This window comes from Prunus dulcis, chromosome 6 (assembly GCF_902201215.1).
Source record: "Prunus dulcis chromosome 6, ALMONDv2, whole genome shotgun sequence".
Lineage (NCBI taxonomy): Eukaryota > Viridiplantae > Streptophyta > Magnoliopsida > Rosales > Rosaceae > Prunus > Prunus dulcis.
The window spans coordinates 24,524,567-24,537,065 of NC_047655.1; the positions used below are offsets into that span (position 1 = coordinate 24,524,567).

Below are 12,499 nucleotides of genomic sequence, written 5' to 3' on the forward strand. Positions count from 1 at the left end.
CATACAAATCAGAGGCTTTTGATTTTCCCCAATTTAATAGTAGTAATAATAATAATTATATAATAAATAAAAAATGTGTATAGTATGATCATCATCCACTTTAAACAAAGCCTCCATATTGGACCCAACATGCCTCCTACCCTAAACTTCATTCACATTTTGCTCCATAATCATGGACTCCACATAGCATATATTAATATATAAATATTCTCAGAACATTTGCATGATCAATATCCCCATTTGTGCCGCTAATCACTCCACATGGCATCTTTTGAACCGAAAGATCTTGAATGAACGGTCCACTAATTGCCCCTTTATTTTTATTTTTATTTTTTCATTTTCTTTTGGATTTCTCTAATAGGTATTTAATTTTCCTAATTTTAATTCAGGTTTATGTCTCCATGGTCCCTAATCCAAGCCTAAGGGCTCATTCTTAGAGAATAAAATGATCATGATTAGGCTAATTTGAGACAATTAGGGTAGAGAGATGAGGTGAGGTAGGCCTTGATGGTGGCAATTTGCAATTGCAATTGATCCTATCATAAAAAGAAGTATATGATTATACAAGTAGAGTGAAGGAATCCCAAGAAAGAATGCAGAGTTTGGCATGTTACTAAAGCAAGACAAAGGCAAAGAAAGAAAGAAGCACACAACACAACAGACCAGACCAAGAGGCCAATTTCTAGGCACACCCCTTAGGGATTTACAAATATTCCAAACATATCTTTAGGTGTGTGATGCTATTACATGTGTTTTTTTCGAGAGCTATGCTGTTTTGCTGCCAAAGCCTTGAAATTTACACACAAATAAAGGGAGGTTTGCCCTATTGTTTACTATAAAACTGCATGAAAATCATCAGCAGAAATGTTTTTCTTTTCAAAGGTGGAGATAGAGGGGAAAGAAAGAAAAGATGGTCTTTGCTTTCCTGCCCTTTCTCTTTTTTAATGATAAAGTAGAGAGAGATAGGATGAAGAAGTATGCTTGGAAAGGATGTGCTCAAAAGAAAAGGGGTTCACACAAGAAAGATACCAATTTTTCTAAATTTCTTTTTAGGGATGAACCCGATCATGTCTACACTACAAGAAAAACTTCCTACTCCCGTTGCATTGTCTCATTCTTTCTATTTCTTCTTACATCTATTGCACTGTCCTCTTCTTCCTATCTCTCTCTCCGCATCATGGCCACATTACGAGAAAAACTTCCCTACCCTCATTGCATTGTCTCCTTATTCCTATCTCTTCTTAGCCCCGTTGCATTGCTACCTTATTGAGGAGAGAGAAAAAAAAGAAAGGGACAATGCAACGGGGTAGGGACGTTTTTATCCTACACTACACACTTCTTCAAGACTTCAAGTCAATTTGTTGTTTTGGGCTGTAAAGGCGACTTGAATTTGTAGGTTGGGCTTTCATTGTTTGATCATCTCCAACCCAAGAGACCAAATCCAAAATATCCCAAATTTTAGCCCAATTCCTCTCCCAACCTTAGAAAAGTAAGGGGCTAAAATTTGGGAAAACCCAAATTCGTGGTAAATACCAATCCAACTATTGCCTGGATTGAGAAACTTTTTGGTGAGCCCACTTAAGGCTAAAGCCGCCCATGTGCAAGGAGGAATCAATGGGGCGCCATGTGTCGTGCTGCTGATGCTGCAAAAGCTGTTGCGCATTGGTGTCGCAATACTTTTTTTTATTTTTAATTCCAACAATAATCCAAACCAACGATCCATATTAAATCCTAGCTATTATTTTAACAGTAAAAAAAAAGAGCCAATGGATGAAATTTAAATCCAACAGTTAAAATAATATTTTAAATTAATCTGAATCATATCCAACTCCAAAACTCACTCCAAACTCTATAAATACCCACCTATTTCTCAAATAAAAGTATATTTATGAAATTTCAATTTTTTTTGGATCAAATTGTTCTTAAAAAATAAATTATGAAGTTATTTAAAAAGATTAAATAAAGAAAAATTATTTATGAAAAAAAAAATAGACTTAAACTATTATTAAACAATTTAATAAAGTTGCGGACTTAAAATTTGAGTCTAAAAGGTTGAGAGAAAAAACTGTTTGAGTTCTGGCAAAACCCAAATGGTTATTTTTTGGAAGAAGGAAATTTGAGTTTAGGACCAAATGGGTTGGAGAAGGCCTTAAGAGACCTTTCTTCTCTTCAAAGATAGAATAAATGAAAACAAACCCTTTATTGATGCGTGCATATGGGCTTTAATGTTTGATGGTTTGACCCAATATTATGAATCCAGAAAAAAATTAGATCCACCAAGTTGGGCCTGTCTGCCTCAGCATTTGAGTTTCCACCCAATTTAGAATCCCGACCCATGACCCGACCCAGAAAAATTCGTCACTCTATAGTTTTGTTTGTCTCCCGCTTCTCACCCATTTTCAGGCTTTCAAGCCGCCGAAAATTTTAGTCCGATCAAAGCTCCCTATAACATGCCTTAACAATGAGACATAGAAACCACACAAATTTGCGTCTTTGCCATTGCCATGGTCGACTTCCCCAAATCTCTATCTCCGAAGCGAGTTCTGAAGCTCCTCCAAGCCGAAAAGAACCCGCACTCCGCCCTTGCTCTGCTCGACTCAGCGAGTCGCCACCCGAACTACAACCATTCGCCCGACGTCTTCCACCACATCCTCCGCCGCCTCCTCGACCGGAAACTTGTGGCCCACGTCGACCGGGTCGTCGAGCTGATTCGGACCCAGAAATGCAAGTGCCCCGAGGACGTGGCATTGACTGTGATCAAAGCCTATGCGAAAAACTCAATGCCCGATAAAGCTTTGGCTGTGTTTCAACAAATGGAAGAGATTTTTGGGTGCGCGCCTGGTATAAGGTCGTACAATTCGCTGCTTAATGCTTTCATTGAGTCCAACCAGTGGGAACGAGCTGAGAAGTTTTTTGCTTATTTTGAAACGGTGGGTTTGTCGCCGAATTTGCAGACTTATAATATTTTGATCAAGATTTCGTGTAAGAAGAAGCAGTTTGAGAAGGCCAAAGCGTTGCTAAGTTGGATGTGGGAAAAGGGTTTGAAGCCTGATGTGTTTAGTTATGGGACTTTGATCAATGGGCTCGGGAAAAGTGGGAACTTGTGTGATGCTTTGGAGGTGTTTGATGAAATGGTTGAAAGAGGGGTTAGTCCTGATGTGATGTGCTATAATATTTTGATTGATGGGTTTTTCAGGAAAGGCGATAGTGTGAATGCTAATGAGATTTGGGATAGGCTGGTAAGGGACTCAGAGGTTTATCCTAATGTTGTTACTTATAATGTTATGATCGATGGTTTGTGCAAATGTGGGAAGTTCGATGAGAGTTTGGAAATATGGAATAGGATGAAGAAAAATGACAGAGGGCCTGATTTGTTTACTTGTAGTTCTTTGATTCAAAGGTTAAGTGAAGCAGGGAATGTAGATGGAGCTGAGAGAGTTTATAAAGAGATGGTTGGGAAAGGGCTATCACCGGATGTAATTGTCTATAATGCAATGCTCAATGGGTTCTGTCGAGCTGGGAAGGTCAAAGAGTGCTTTGAGTTGCGGGAGGTGATGGAGAAGCGCGGTTGTCATAATGTTGTGAGTTATAACATATTCATTAGAGGGTTGTTTGAAAACGGGAAGGTCGAAGAAGCAATTTCTGTCTGGGAACTAATGCATGAGAAGGGTTGTGTTGCAGATTCCACAACCTATGGAGTATTAATCCACGGACTGTGTAAGAATGGGTACTTGAACAAAGCTTTATGGATTTTAAAAGAGGGAGAAAATACAAGAGCTGACCTAGATGCCTTTGCTTATTCCTCAATGATTAATTGGTTATGCAAGGAAGGGAAACTAGATGAAGCAGCCAGGCTAGTTGGTCAGATGGATAAGTGTGGCTATGAACCGAATTCTCATGTTTGCAATGCATTGATATATGGGTTTATCCGAGCTTCCAAACTTGAAGATGCCATTTTCTTTTTTAGGGGAATGCGTACAAAATTTTGCTCTCCAAATGTCATCTCCTACAATACTCTCATAAATGGATTATGCAAAGCAAAAAGATTTAGTGACGCATATTTGTTTGTGAGGGAAATGCTGGAAGAAGGATGGAAGCCGGATGTGATCACATACAGCTTGTTAATGGATGGCCTTTGTCAAGACAGGAAGATTGACATGGCCCTCAACTTGTGGCATCAAGCTCTTGACAAGGGATCTGAGCCTGATGTAACTATGCATAACATTATAATTCATGGGCTTTGCTCTGCGGGCAAAGCTGAAGATGCTTTGCAGCTTTATTTTCAGATGGGGCGTTGGAACTGTGTTCCAAATCTTGTGACCTACAACACCTTGATGGAGGGGTTTTACAAAATTAGAGACTGTGAAAAGGCATCAGAAATTTGGGCCCGCATTTTTAAAGACGGGCTACAACCAGATATCATCTCCTATAATGTTACACTCAAAGGGTTTTGTTCATGCAGCAGAATATCAGATGCCATTAGGTTTTTAGAAAAGGCTTTGCATCTTGGAATTCTTCCAACTTCCATAACGTGGTACATACTTGTTAGGGCAGTGCTCAACAATGAGGCCACTTAGTACTCTTCTTGGGTATAAAGTAGCATGGAAATAATTCATCCCATGCATTGCTTCATCTGGTATTGTACGAGGATTCTCTTTTCAGATTTTGTTTGGCAATATGCACAACGAAATATTCTTCACGCTGAACATGCTTTTCTTTTGAAAGTGACATAAGGTATGAATGAATTGTATACTGTCTATATTTGTTTCTTGGGTGTGTTGCATACTCATTAATAGCTGTTCCCTGGTGCAGGTTGGATGCTGAGTTCTTTTATTGATCAGGTCACTATTTGGCAGAAGTGTGAGTTTTCCAGAATTTGGATTGCCAATCTTGCTCACCAGATTTTATTGTCTATAGCCAATCAGTTCTCAAATCTGGGTCTATATGCATTTTATTGCAGAGTAGTGGGTTTAAGAACATATAGAAGCTCATGTCGAAAAAATTATTAATTAAAAAATCGTGAAGCATGTCTGGCATGAATTATAATAATTAAAAGTTCATGAAGCATCGTATATGGTAACTCAGTGCCATAGTTTTTGGTGATTGCAGTAATATCACCAAGATCACCTTTTGATGATGCAAAAGCAAAGTGGCTTGATGTATCAAACCCAAGCTGTGAGATTTGCTTGGGGTTATTTATCATGCTACATGTGTGCAGATGACAGTAGCGCAGGTCCTGATGCAGTTTGGATGCCAATTTCTTTTATCCATGCTGGATGAGACGTCAAGTCAGCATTTGGTACAAGTGTGACTTTCACACAATCTGTATCAACAACCTTCCTCACCGGACTTTAATGTCTGTAGCCAATCAGTTCTCAATTATGGGGTTTTTTTTTTTTTTTTTGGGTCGAATCTCAATTATGGGTTAACATGCATTTAGTTGTACACTACTGGGTTTAATTTAAGAACATTTAGAAGGTCATATAGAAAACCATATTAATTAAAAAATCTAAAGGCGTGCTTGGCATGATCCATTGTAACTAAAAGTTCATGAAGCATCATATATGTAACTCAGTTACATAGTTTTTGGTGATTGCAGTACATCACCAAGATCACCTTTTGATGATGCAAAAGCAAGGCTTGACGTATCAAACCCAAGTTGTAAGATTTACTTGGGTTTATTAATCATGCTATATTTGTGTAGCTGGGAAGTAGTGCTTTCTCCATTGATCAGGAAAAGCATGGTATATTTGTGTAGACCCAAGCTATGTTTATGTAAAATAGTTAAGGCTGAACATTTTACAGCATAATGTTTTTGCTTCATGAGTAGGACAAGCATCACCTTCTTTCTTCCTCTGTTTTCCCCTCTTCTGTTATTTCTGTTTCTGATAACATTTTCTGCTCATAGATGACCTGAGCAACCAAACCCACAAAAATTGCGCCGAGAACTGCAACTTTTCTCCAATCAGGCGTTGAAGTGATGAAGGATTCAACGATTTGTATGAGTAGCAGGCCAATCAGTGCAACATAAATGTTCCTCCTGGTTTCTGATCCTGCACTTTTTTTGGTAAGCTTCTTGATCTTCTTTGTTTCCTCCGTAGCATCCACTTTTTCCTTCGGTTTCCCCTGTGTCAGATTCTTAAAAAATAACCCTTCATTGCGTTCTTTGTCTATCTCACCTTCAAATGCTGCTAACTCGTTCTCATTTTTCTCCATCTCCTCAATGTTAATTCCTGCAGATTCCTCGAAGGCCTGCATGCGGCTGTTTATATTGTCCATAATCTGCTAATCACAAATGAATAAGAATTGGATTATCAACAGAATTGCATAGCAAGCCCCCTTTTTAAAAATCTTTTAATGCTATTTCTTGGACTAGGAACGTAAACAGACCCTGGTACTGGCTTCATCCAGGTCTTTGAGGGCGTCTTCTCCAATCTTGTCAAACTCAGCGGTGGCCTCTTCTCCAAATTTGGTAAGATATTCGGATCTTTCGTCTAAGTAATCAGTGAGACGGACTTTCTGAGCTTGAAGCATTGCTATCCTCACCAGCAGGTCCTGCTTGCGAGTATCTCCTTGTGGTGGGGAAGCTTCTGACTCAGAATCAGAATCACTGGACTTGCTGAAGCGCAAGATGGAATTCTTAGCGTTGGACAGTCTTCCTCTGTGTAAAATGTTATGCTTGGTGGTGGTGAAAGAGGTTTGAATGAGCTTGAGGCCAATCATCTTCTCTGCCTACAGTGTTGGCTTTGAGTTTGGATAAAGGAGAGGGAGAAATAGAAGGAGAAAGAGAAGGATAGATATTTTATATGTTGTTTTTAGGTCCTTCTGAGCCTCTCATGTGGTGTTACATTATCCATCAGTATAAATAGTTGTTTCTTACACATGAATGTTTCTTAAAATGTGGGTTTTTATCACCTAATTGTGTAAAGAAAAAGAATATATTGTAAACCCAAAAGAATGTCCTGATGGGCTGGAACAGCAGTCCCTGTGCATGAGGTGAAAATTGTATTCAATTTTTTTAGGCTTATATACTGTTTCACACTTGGAACTTGATCTCACTCTCACTTAACCACCTGTAACTCAAACTTCCTCATTTTACCCCTTGAATCTCTAAAAATTATTGAAATTTTCTCACTTTACCACTTCCTTTCACAAAATCGTAAAGTGTGCTCAGGTGGCATGGGCATTCTAGTAATTTTAGCCCCTCTATCTTCTCTCTCTCTCTCTCTCATCCTCTCCCCAGATCCAACCCCACACGCACCTAACTCCCTTCCCTCTCTCTGCCTCTCTTTTCTCTCCCATCCTATCCTCAGACCTTACCCCCAGCACTCCTTCATCACACCCCAACCCTTCCATCTTCTTTCTTCTCTATGCCTCTTTCTCTCACTCTCACTCTCTCTATCGAGAGAAGATGGGGAGTGGTTGTCGAGGAGATTTATAAGAAAAAAAAAGGGTGACTTTGGAAAAAACCAAAGGAGAGAGAAAATTTTTAAAAGAAGCCAAAATGGATAAAATTGCCCTTATTTATTTTTTGATTTCATAAAGAATCCTTTACATTTGCATGTCTTTAGTTTGAAAGTTGAGAGGTTTTTCTGTCTTTTTTGAAAAAGCTTTGGCTTTTTCCAAAAGTGAAAGTTTTTTTATGGGCAAAACCTAAATTTACTAAAAAAAATTGAGTGGTGGTGGTTTGGGTGTGTTAAGTAATTCCATGGAAAGTTAAGTCTGGGGTGGGGGTTTGCCCTAGGGAGGGGAGAGGAGAGAAGAAAGAGGCAGAGAGAGAGAGAGAGATAAAAAGAGAGGTCATTTAACGCTAAAATGAGACGGCGTTGAGTGAGAGCGAGCTCTAGGGGGTGAAACAGTAAATAAGCCTCAATTTGTTATATTTATAATAAATGCAAGCAATAGTCTAAATTATTCTAAATGAATCAATCTATGAAGATGAGGATTCGAACTTGAATGTAAAGGGGCAGACACACTCCCTGACCAACTGGCCTAACCCGCAAGGTGAAAATTGTATTCATAATCAAGCTAATACAACTCCAGAAGTAGATTTGTTTCTTTTACTAATTTGAACAAAATCTGCTTATAAATTGAAAACAAAAGCGAAATCTGCTTACAAAGAAATAATTGACACAAAACATGATGGATTAATTGCCCTAAAATCTAGCAATTAAAAAAAATAAAAAAACACCAGTAGTCTATTTTGAAATTAACACACAAATTCCCAAACAATATTTTCAACTAACAACATTAAAATGACAACCACAAAAAAAGAAGAAGGGAAATTCACTATTATACCAAATATAGAGGCCAAATTATAAAAATACTCTATATTAAATGAATTTTAGAAACACAATCAAAGCCATTTACAATATAACAAAAAGCTTTTAACTTCTTATAAATTACAAAACTGCCATCAATTTCTCAAAACAAGCATAACCCCAAAATCTCATAAAAATACCCAAAACACTCAATAGGGCATCAAAATAATTTAATAATCAATATTAAATTCAATAAGGCCAGCTGTCATTTTTTTGGTTTGTTTATAGAAATTCAATTGTGTAGGATTTTTTTATAATATTAGTACTAAAAATGAGTATATCACTAAATATCTCAAAAAATAAAAAAATAAAAAAAACAAGAGAAGAAGAAAAAGAAACTACAATGGCAGACCAGCAATAAGATTCACAAGCGCCAGTCTCCTCCTAGTGCCTTTCTGCTGTAACCTCTATGAGTTCGTCTGCCCCGTCACCTTCTTGTAAGTATACCACTTAGCAATCCACAGATACACAAAGAAGTTGATGATGCTGAGGGCAGCCAAGAGCCAGTAAAAATAGTCAAGATGGCCTCTGTTCAAGTTATCTGGGATCCAACCCAGGTGCCCATTTCTTGTGGTAACTTTAGTTACCACAGTAACAAGCAGAGTACTGAGGTAATTCCCCAAAGCAACTGTGGTAAGTGAGAGAGCAGAGCACAAGCTTCTCATGGCGTCAGGTGCCTGGTCATAGAAAAACTCCAACTGTCCAATGAAAGTGAACACTTCTGCACATCCAATGATGAAATATTGAGGAACTTGCCAGAAAATTGACATGGGTATATACTCAAGGTCATAATAATTGTTCTTCCTCACAATGCCAAGCCTAGCAACTTCCAAAAGCCCAGCAACAACCATGGAAAATATGGACAAGCCAAGGCCAATGCCCATCCTTTGCAGCTGGGTGAACCCTCTTTCATGGCCAGTGAACCGCCTTGCCAATTTGACAATGACTTGGTCATATATAGGAGCCCAGAAAATGACACTGACTGTGTCAAAGAGGGAGAGGGAAGCTGATGGGATCTTGAAGTTTGGGCCCATGTGTTGGTCCATTGTGTTGCCTTGCAGCACAAACATTGTGCTCATTTGACTGTATACTGCAGCAAAGACTATCCCAGATGCCCAAATCGGAAGCAATCTGATAATGGACTTTAGCTCCTCTACTTGAGTCACTGTGCAGAGCCTCCATGGATTTGGCAAGTCCTTGGCATGGTCAGTTTCTGATTCCACAGCAGCCTTGTCGAAGAACCTGAAATTCGACCAATATTATGTCGAGGCATAATCAAACAAACTTAAAGATTGAATATGGTTTTAAAATGAAAACTTATCTGTAGCTTACTGAAATTCTAGCTGTGTGAGCTTACCTTAGCTTGTCTGTGTGCTCAAGCTTGCGGCTTCCTTGGATATTACACTCCTCATCTGGAGTCTCATAGAGAAGAGACTTGTCAGTTGGAACTTTTACATTGCATTTCCTGATGGATGCAACAATGACCTGAATAATCCTTGTGAGGGGACTCCCTCCTGGTTTTTGAAGACGGTATAACTTGCTGCCAAAGAAAAAGAACACAACAGCAATGGCCATTGCAACTGCTGGGATTCCGAACCCCCAGTTCCATCCCACAGTCATTTGTATCCAGACCAAAACTGTGGAAGCAATAAGTGCACCAATATTGATTGACAAGTAAAACCAATTGAAGAATGAGCTCTTCTTCTTCCTCTCAGTCTCATCAGTTTCATCAAATTGATCTGCACCGAAGGATGAAACGCATGGCTTGATTCCACCAGTGCCAAGTGCAATCATGTACAGTGCTACAAAGCAGGCTGCTCTCTGTGATGATGTTGCCTGGCAACCAGATTTATCGCACTGCGGTTTTAGTCCTTTGATAGAGGCAGTGAGTGTTAAGAAAGTCATCCCCTACAAAAACAGAACAATTCTTCAATAAATAACCTCTTGGAGAAGAACAAAAATCTATATTAAAATCAATTGGTCTAAATGTAGCCAAAACAGCAAACAATAACAAACCCATAGCGAAAAGTTTGATTGTGGCTAGAGAGTATGGCCAAGAATGAAACATCAGCATGGTTTGACAAAACACAGATGAAAGTTATGGTTTTTATGTCAAATTGGATAACATGTGCACTAAAAGGCTTGACAGTAAAGTATAAACTTATCACTATATCCATTTCAAACTTTCATGTCCCATATTCTGAGAGGAGAAGAGTTTTTATTTGGACCAAACTTACAAGGGCATAAATAACTGAAAAGATGGCAATTGTCCAATATCTTCCCAAGTATGCATCAGCTAGGAAGGCTCCTATCAATGGAGTGGCGTAGCACGTCCCGGACCAATTAGTAACAGTGGTTGATGCAGCGACATTTCCCATGCTGAGATGTTTCCCAAGATAGTTCACTAGATTGGTACTCATTCCATAGTATGCCAATCTTTCACAGCATTCATTTCCTGCAACAGAATTATGTAGTGATCAATATAAGCCCTACAGAGTACCATGAAGGGGATAATAAACAGAAAAGAAATGAATAACAAATAAAGCCATACCAAGAATAAAGCCGCATGCTCTCCAATTTCCAGTCTTCTTCTTGTTAGCAGGATTTTTATGGATGTCCACAGTCCCATCGTTGGTATAATTATCATCTTCCCCCATAGTGTGCTGCAGATTAGCTATCTTCCAAGTTCCAGGCCTTGTTTTTCTTAGTATCTAAAACCAAAGACACCTACAAAATCGCATCATCATGTACACGCTAGATAAGAGCAATCATGAGAATTTTGAAAGTGAAAGCATTGGCTTGGATATATTCCACTCATTTGATAATGCTTAGGTTGGTTGCTGAAAAGCAAGTTAGGAATTATATGGCCAAACTCAAATCTAGATTCTCAAAATATGTAATTCGGAGCACGAATACTTCACCAAACACTTGAACATATAACAGAGCACATGTATGCGCTATATAACCAAACCTTACAGGCCATCTATCTATTTTGCTGACATGGATAATAAGTATAATTCAAGCAGCCTGTCACATGAAAACTCACATTTGTTTTTGCTTACGAGTCGAAAAAGAGCTTAAATTGCTAATTATTTATAATTTGAAAGACAAGGGATTATGAACTCTAACATGGCACAAATTATGAACTCTAATAATGGGACACTCACAACAACTGGTCCACCAAGAATAAAATGTTCTTGAGCAGAATCTGCACAACACATAAGATGTATATATATATATATACTAAGCGCAATTTAGCAAACTAGTTTTCTTTATCTCCAATAACTGGAGCCTCCCATCATCAAAGAATCCACAAACCCTATTTTATCAATCAAAATCCCATTCTCTCAACCAAAAAAAAGAAAGAAAAATCAATCAAAATTCCATAAACACAAATAAGCAAAAGTTAAGTAAAGCCTAAGCAATGTCATCATCACCATCATGAAAGTCAAAATCAGTTTGTTCAAGAGAAGGACAAACTCCACAACCCAAAAAATTAATAAAGAAAACCAAGAAAGACAATGGCACACACAGAGGATTTCTTTTCCACGCTGTTAATTAAGTCAAGCCTCAAACTTCCATTCTAAAACATTTCATGAACAACAGAGGCAAAAGCAAACCACTCAATAGCAACCTTCACACTTATTGTAGATCAAAACAAGCAAGTTGGGACATCAGAATTTGAACCAACAAGAGACTTTCTAAGAAATATGAATCTTTGACATGAATGGCTGAGAGAGAGAGAGAGAGAGAGAGAGAGAGAGAGAGAGAATGAGTAATATAAACAAAAAAGTACTGATCAAATGTGCAGACATGTCACATACCTTTGGAGTGAAAATCAAAAGAGAGAAAGAGAGAGGAAAAAAAGAGAGTAGATTTTTTATGGGCGTTAAGGGTGATTAGGGCTAATGAGTTTTATATGGGGGATTACAATGCGAGCGAAACAAGGAAAATGAGTCCGGTTCCTGCTCCTACACATTCAAGAGCCACTAAATTTTATAGAAAAATAGTCAGATATGAATATGATTTTTAGTACTACCCGTTTACGTAGCATTTATTTGACAAGGATTTCATTTGTTTGTTTGTTTTTCTTTTGAAAATAGGGCATATCGCGTGGATGAATGGTAGCCGTTGATCAATATAAAACCACAAATCATTGACTCACGTGGACAACTGCG

General features: G+C 38.3%; 3 protein-coding genes across 7 annotated transcripts; 1 reads left to right on the plus strand and 2 right to left on the minus strand.

Moving 5' to 3' along the window:
* Positions 1-2,423: 2,423 nt before the first annotated feature.
* On the plus strand, positions 2,424-6,021 carry LOC117632617 (pentatricopeptide repeat-containing protein At3g09060). Of its 3 annotated transcripts, XM_034366156.1 has the most exons (4): positions 2,424-4,734; positions 4,813-4,860; positions 5,219-5,356; positions 5,909-6,021. In XM_034366156.1, exon 1 carries the CDS (start codon positions 2,505-2,507, stop codon positions 4,575-4,577), a length of 2,073 nt encoding a protein of 690 aa, XP_034222047.1. In that variant the 5' UTR covers positions 2,424-2,504; the 3' UTR covers positions 4,578-4,734; positions 4,813-4,860; positions 5,219-5,356; positions 5,909-6,021. The 3 variants fall into 3 exon arrangements, with proteins under 3 accessions (XP_034222047.1, XP_034222048.1, XP_034222049.1); XM_034366157.1 differs by lacking the exon at positions 5,219-5,356 and having other exon boundaries at positions 5,909-5,994; XM_034366158.1 differs by lacking the exons at positions 5,219-5,356; positions 5,909-6,021 and adding an exon at positions 5,110-5,154.
* LOC117632618 lies at positions 5,497-6,819 on the minus strand. The gene is made up of 2 exons (XM_034366159.1): positions 6,391-6,819; positions 5,497-6,282 (listed from the first exon to the last, which is right to left on the minus strand). Exons 1-2 carry the CDS (start codon positions 6,721-6,723, stop codon positions 5,839-5,841), a joined length of 777 nt encoding a protein of 258 aa, XP_034222050.1. The 5' UTR covers positions 6,724-6,819; the 3' UTR covers positions 5,497-5,838.
* Positions 6,820-8,570: 1,751 nt separating this feature from the next.
* LOC117632129 (protein NRT1/ PTR FAMILY 8.1-like) lies at positions 8,571-12,244 on the minus strand. 3 transcript variants are annotated; one of them, XM_034365542.1, is made up of 5 exons: positions 12,146-12,244; positions 10,873-11,048; positions 10,559-10,776; positions 9,679-10,229; positions 8,571-9,563 (listed from the first exon to the last, which is right to left on the minus strand). In XM_034365542.1, exons 2-5 carry the CDS (start codon positions 10,976-10,978, stop codon positions 8,729-8,731), a joined length of 1,710 nt encoding a protein of 569 aa, XP_034221433.1. In that variant the 5' UTR covers positions 10,979-11,048; positions 12,146-12,244; the 3' UTR covers positions 8,571-8,728. The 3 variants fall into 3 exon arrangements, with proteins under 3 accessions (XP_034221433.1, XP_034221431.1, XP_034221432.1); XM_034365540.1 differs by lacking the exon at positions 12,146-12,244 and adding an exon at positions 11,854-12,064; XM_034365541.1 differs by lacking the exon at positions 12,146-12,244 and adding an exon at positions 11,956-12,044.
* Between the last annotated feature and the right edge of the window lie 255 nt (positions 12,245-12,499).

What these genes read in the sequence shown, in the direction of transcription:
- LOC117632129 (XM_034365542.1), bottom strand. Translation starts at nt 10,978, where the DNA reads ATGGGGGAAGATGATAATTATACCAACGATGGGACTGTGGACATCCAT. An exon ending in AGCATGCGGCTTTATTCTTG is followed by an intron (nt 10,777 to 10,872) that starts GTATGGCTTTAT and finishes ATTCTGTTGCAG; the next exon opens with GAAATGAATGCTGTGAAAGA. An exon ending in GAGCACACAGACAAGCTAAG is followed by an intron (nt 9,564 to 9,678) that starts GTAAGCTCACAC and finishes GTCGAATTTCAG; the next exon opens with GTTCTTCGACAAGGCTGCTG.
- LOC117632618 (XM_034366159.1), bottom strand. Translation starts at nt 6,723, where the DNA reads ATGATTGGCCTCAAGCTCATTCAAACCTCTTTCACCACCACCAAGCAT. An exon ending in TGGATGAAGCCAGTACCAGG is followed by an intron (nt 6,283 to 6,390) that starts GTCTGTTTACGT and finishes TGTGATTAGCAG; the next exon opens with ATTATGGACAATATAAACAG.
- LOC117632617 (XM_034366156.1), top strand. Translation starts at nt 2,505, where the DNA reads ATGGTCGACTTCCCCAAATCTCTATCTCCGAAGCGAGTTCTGAAGCTC.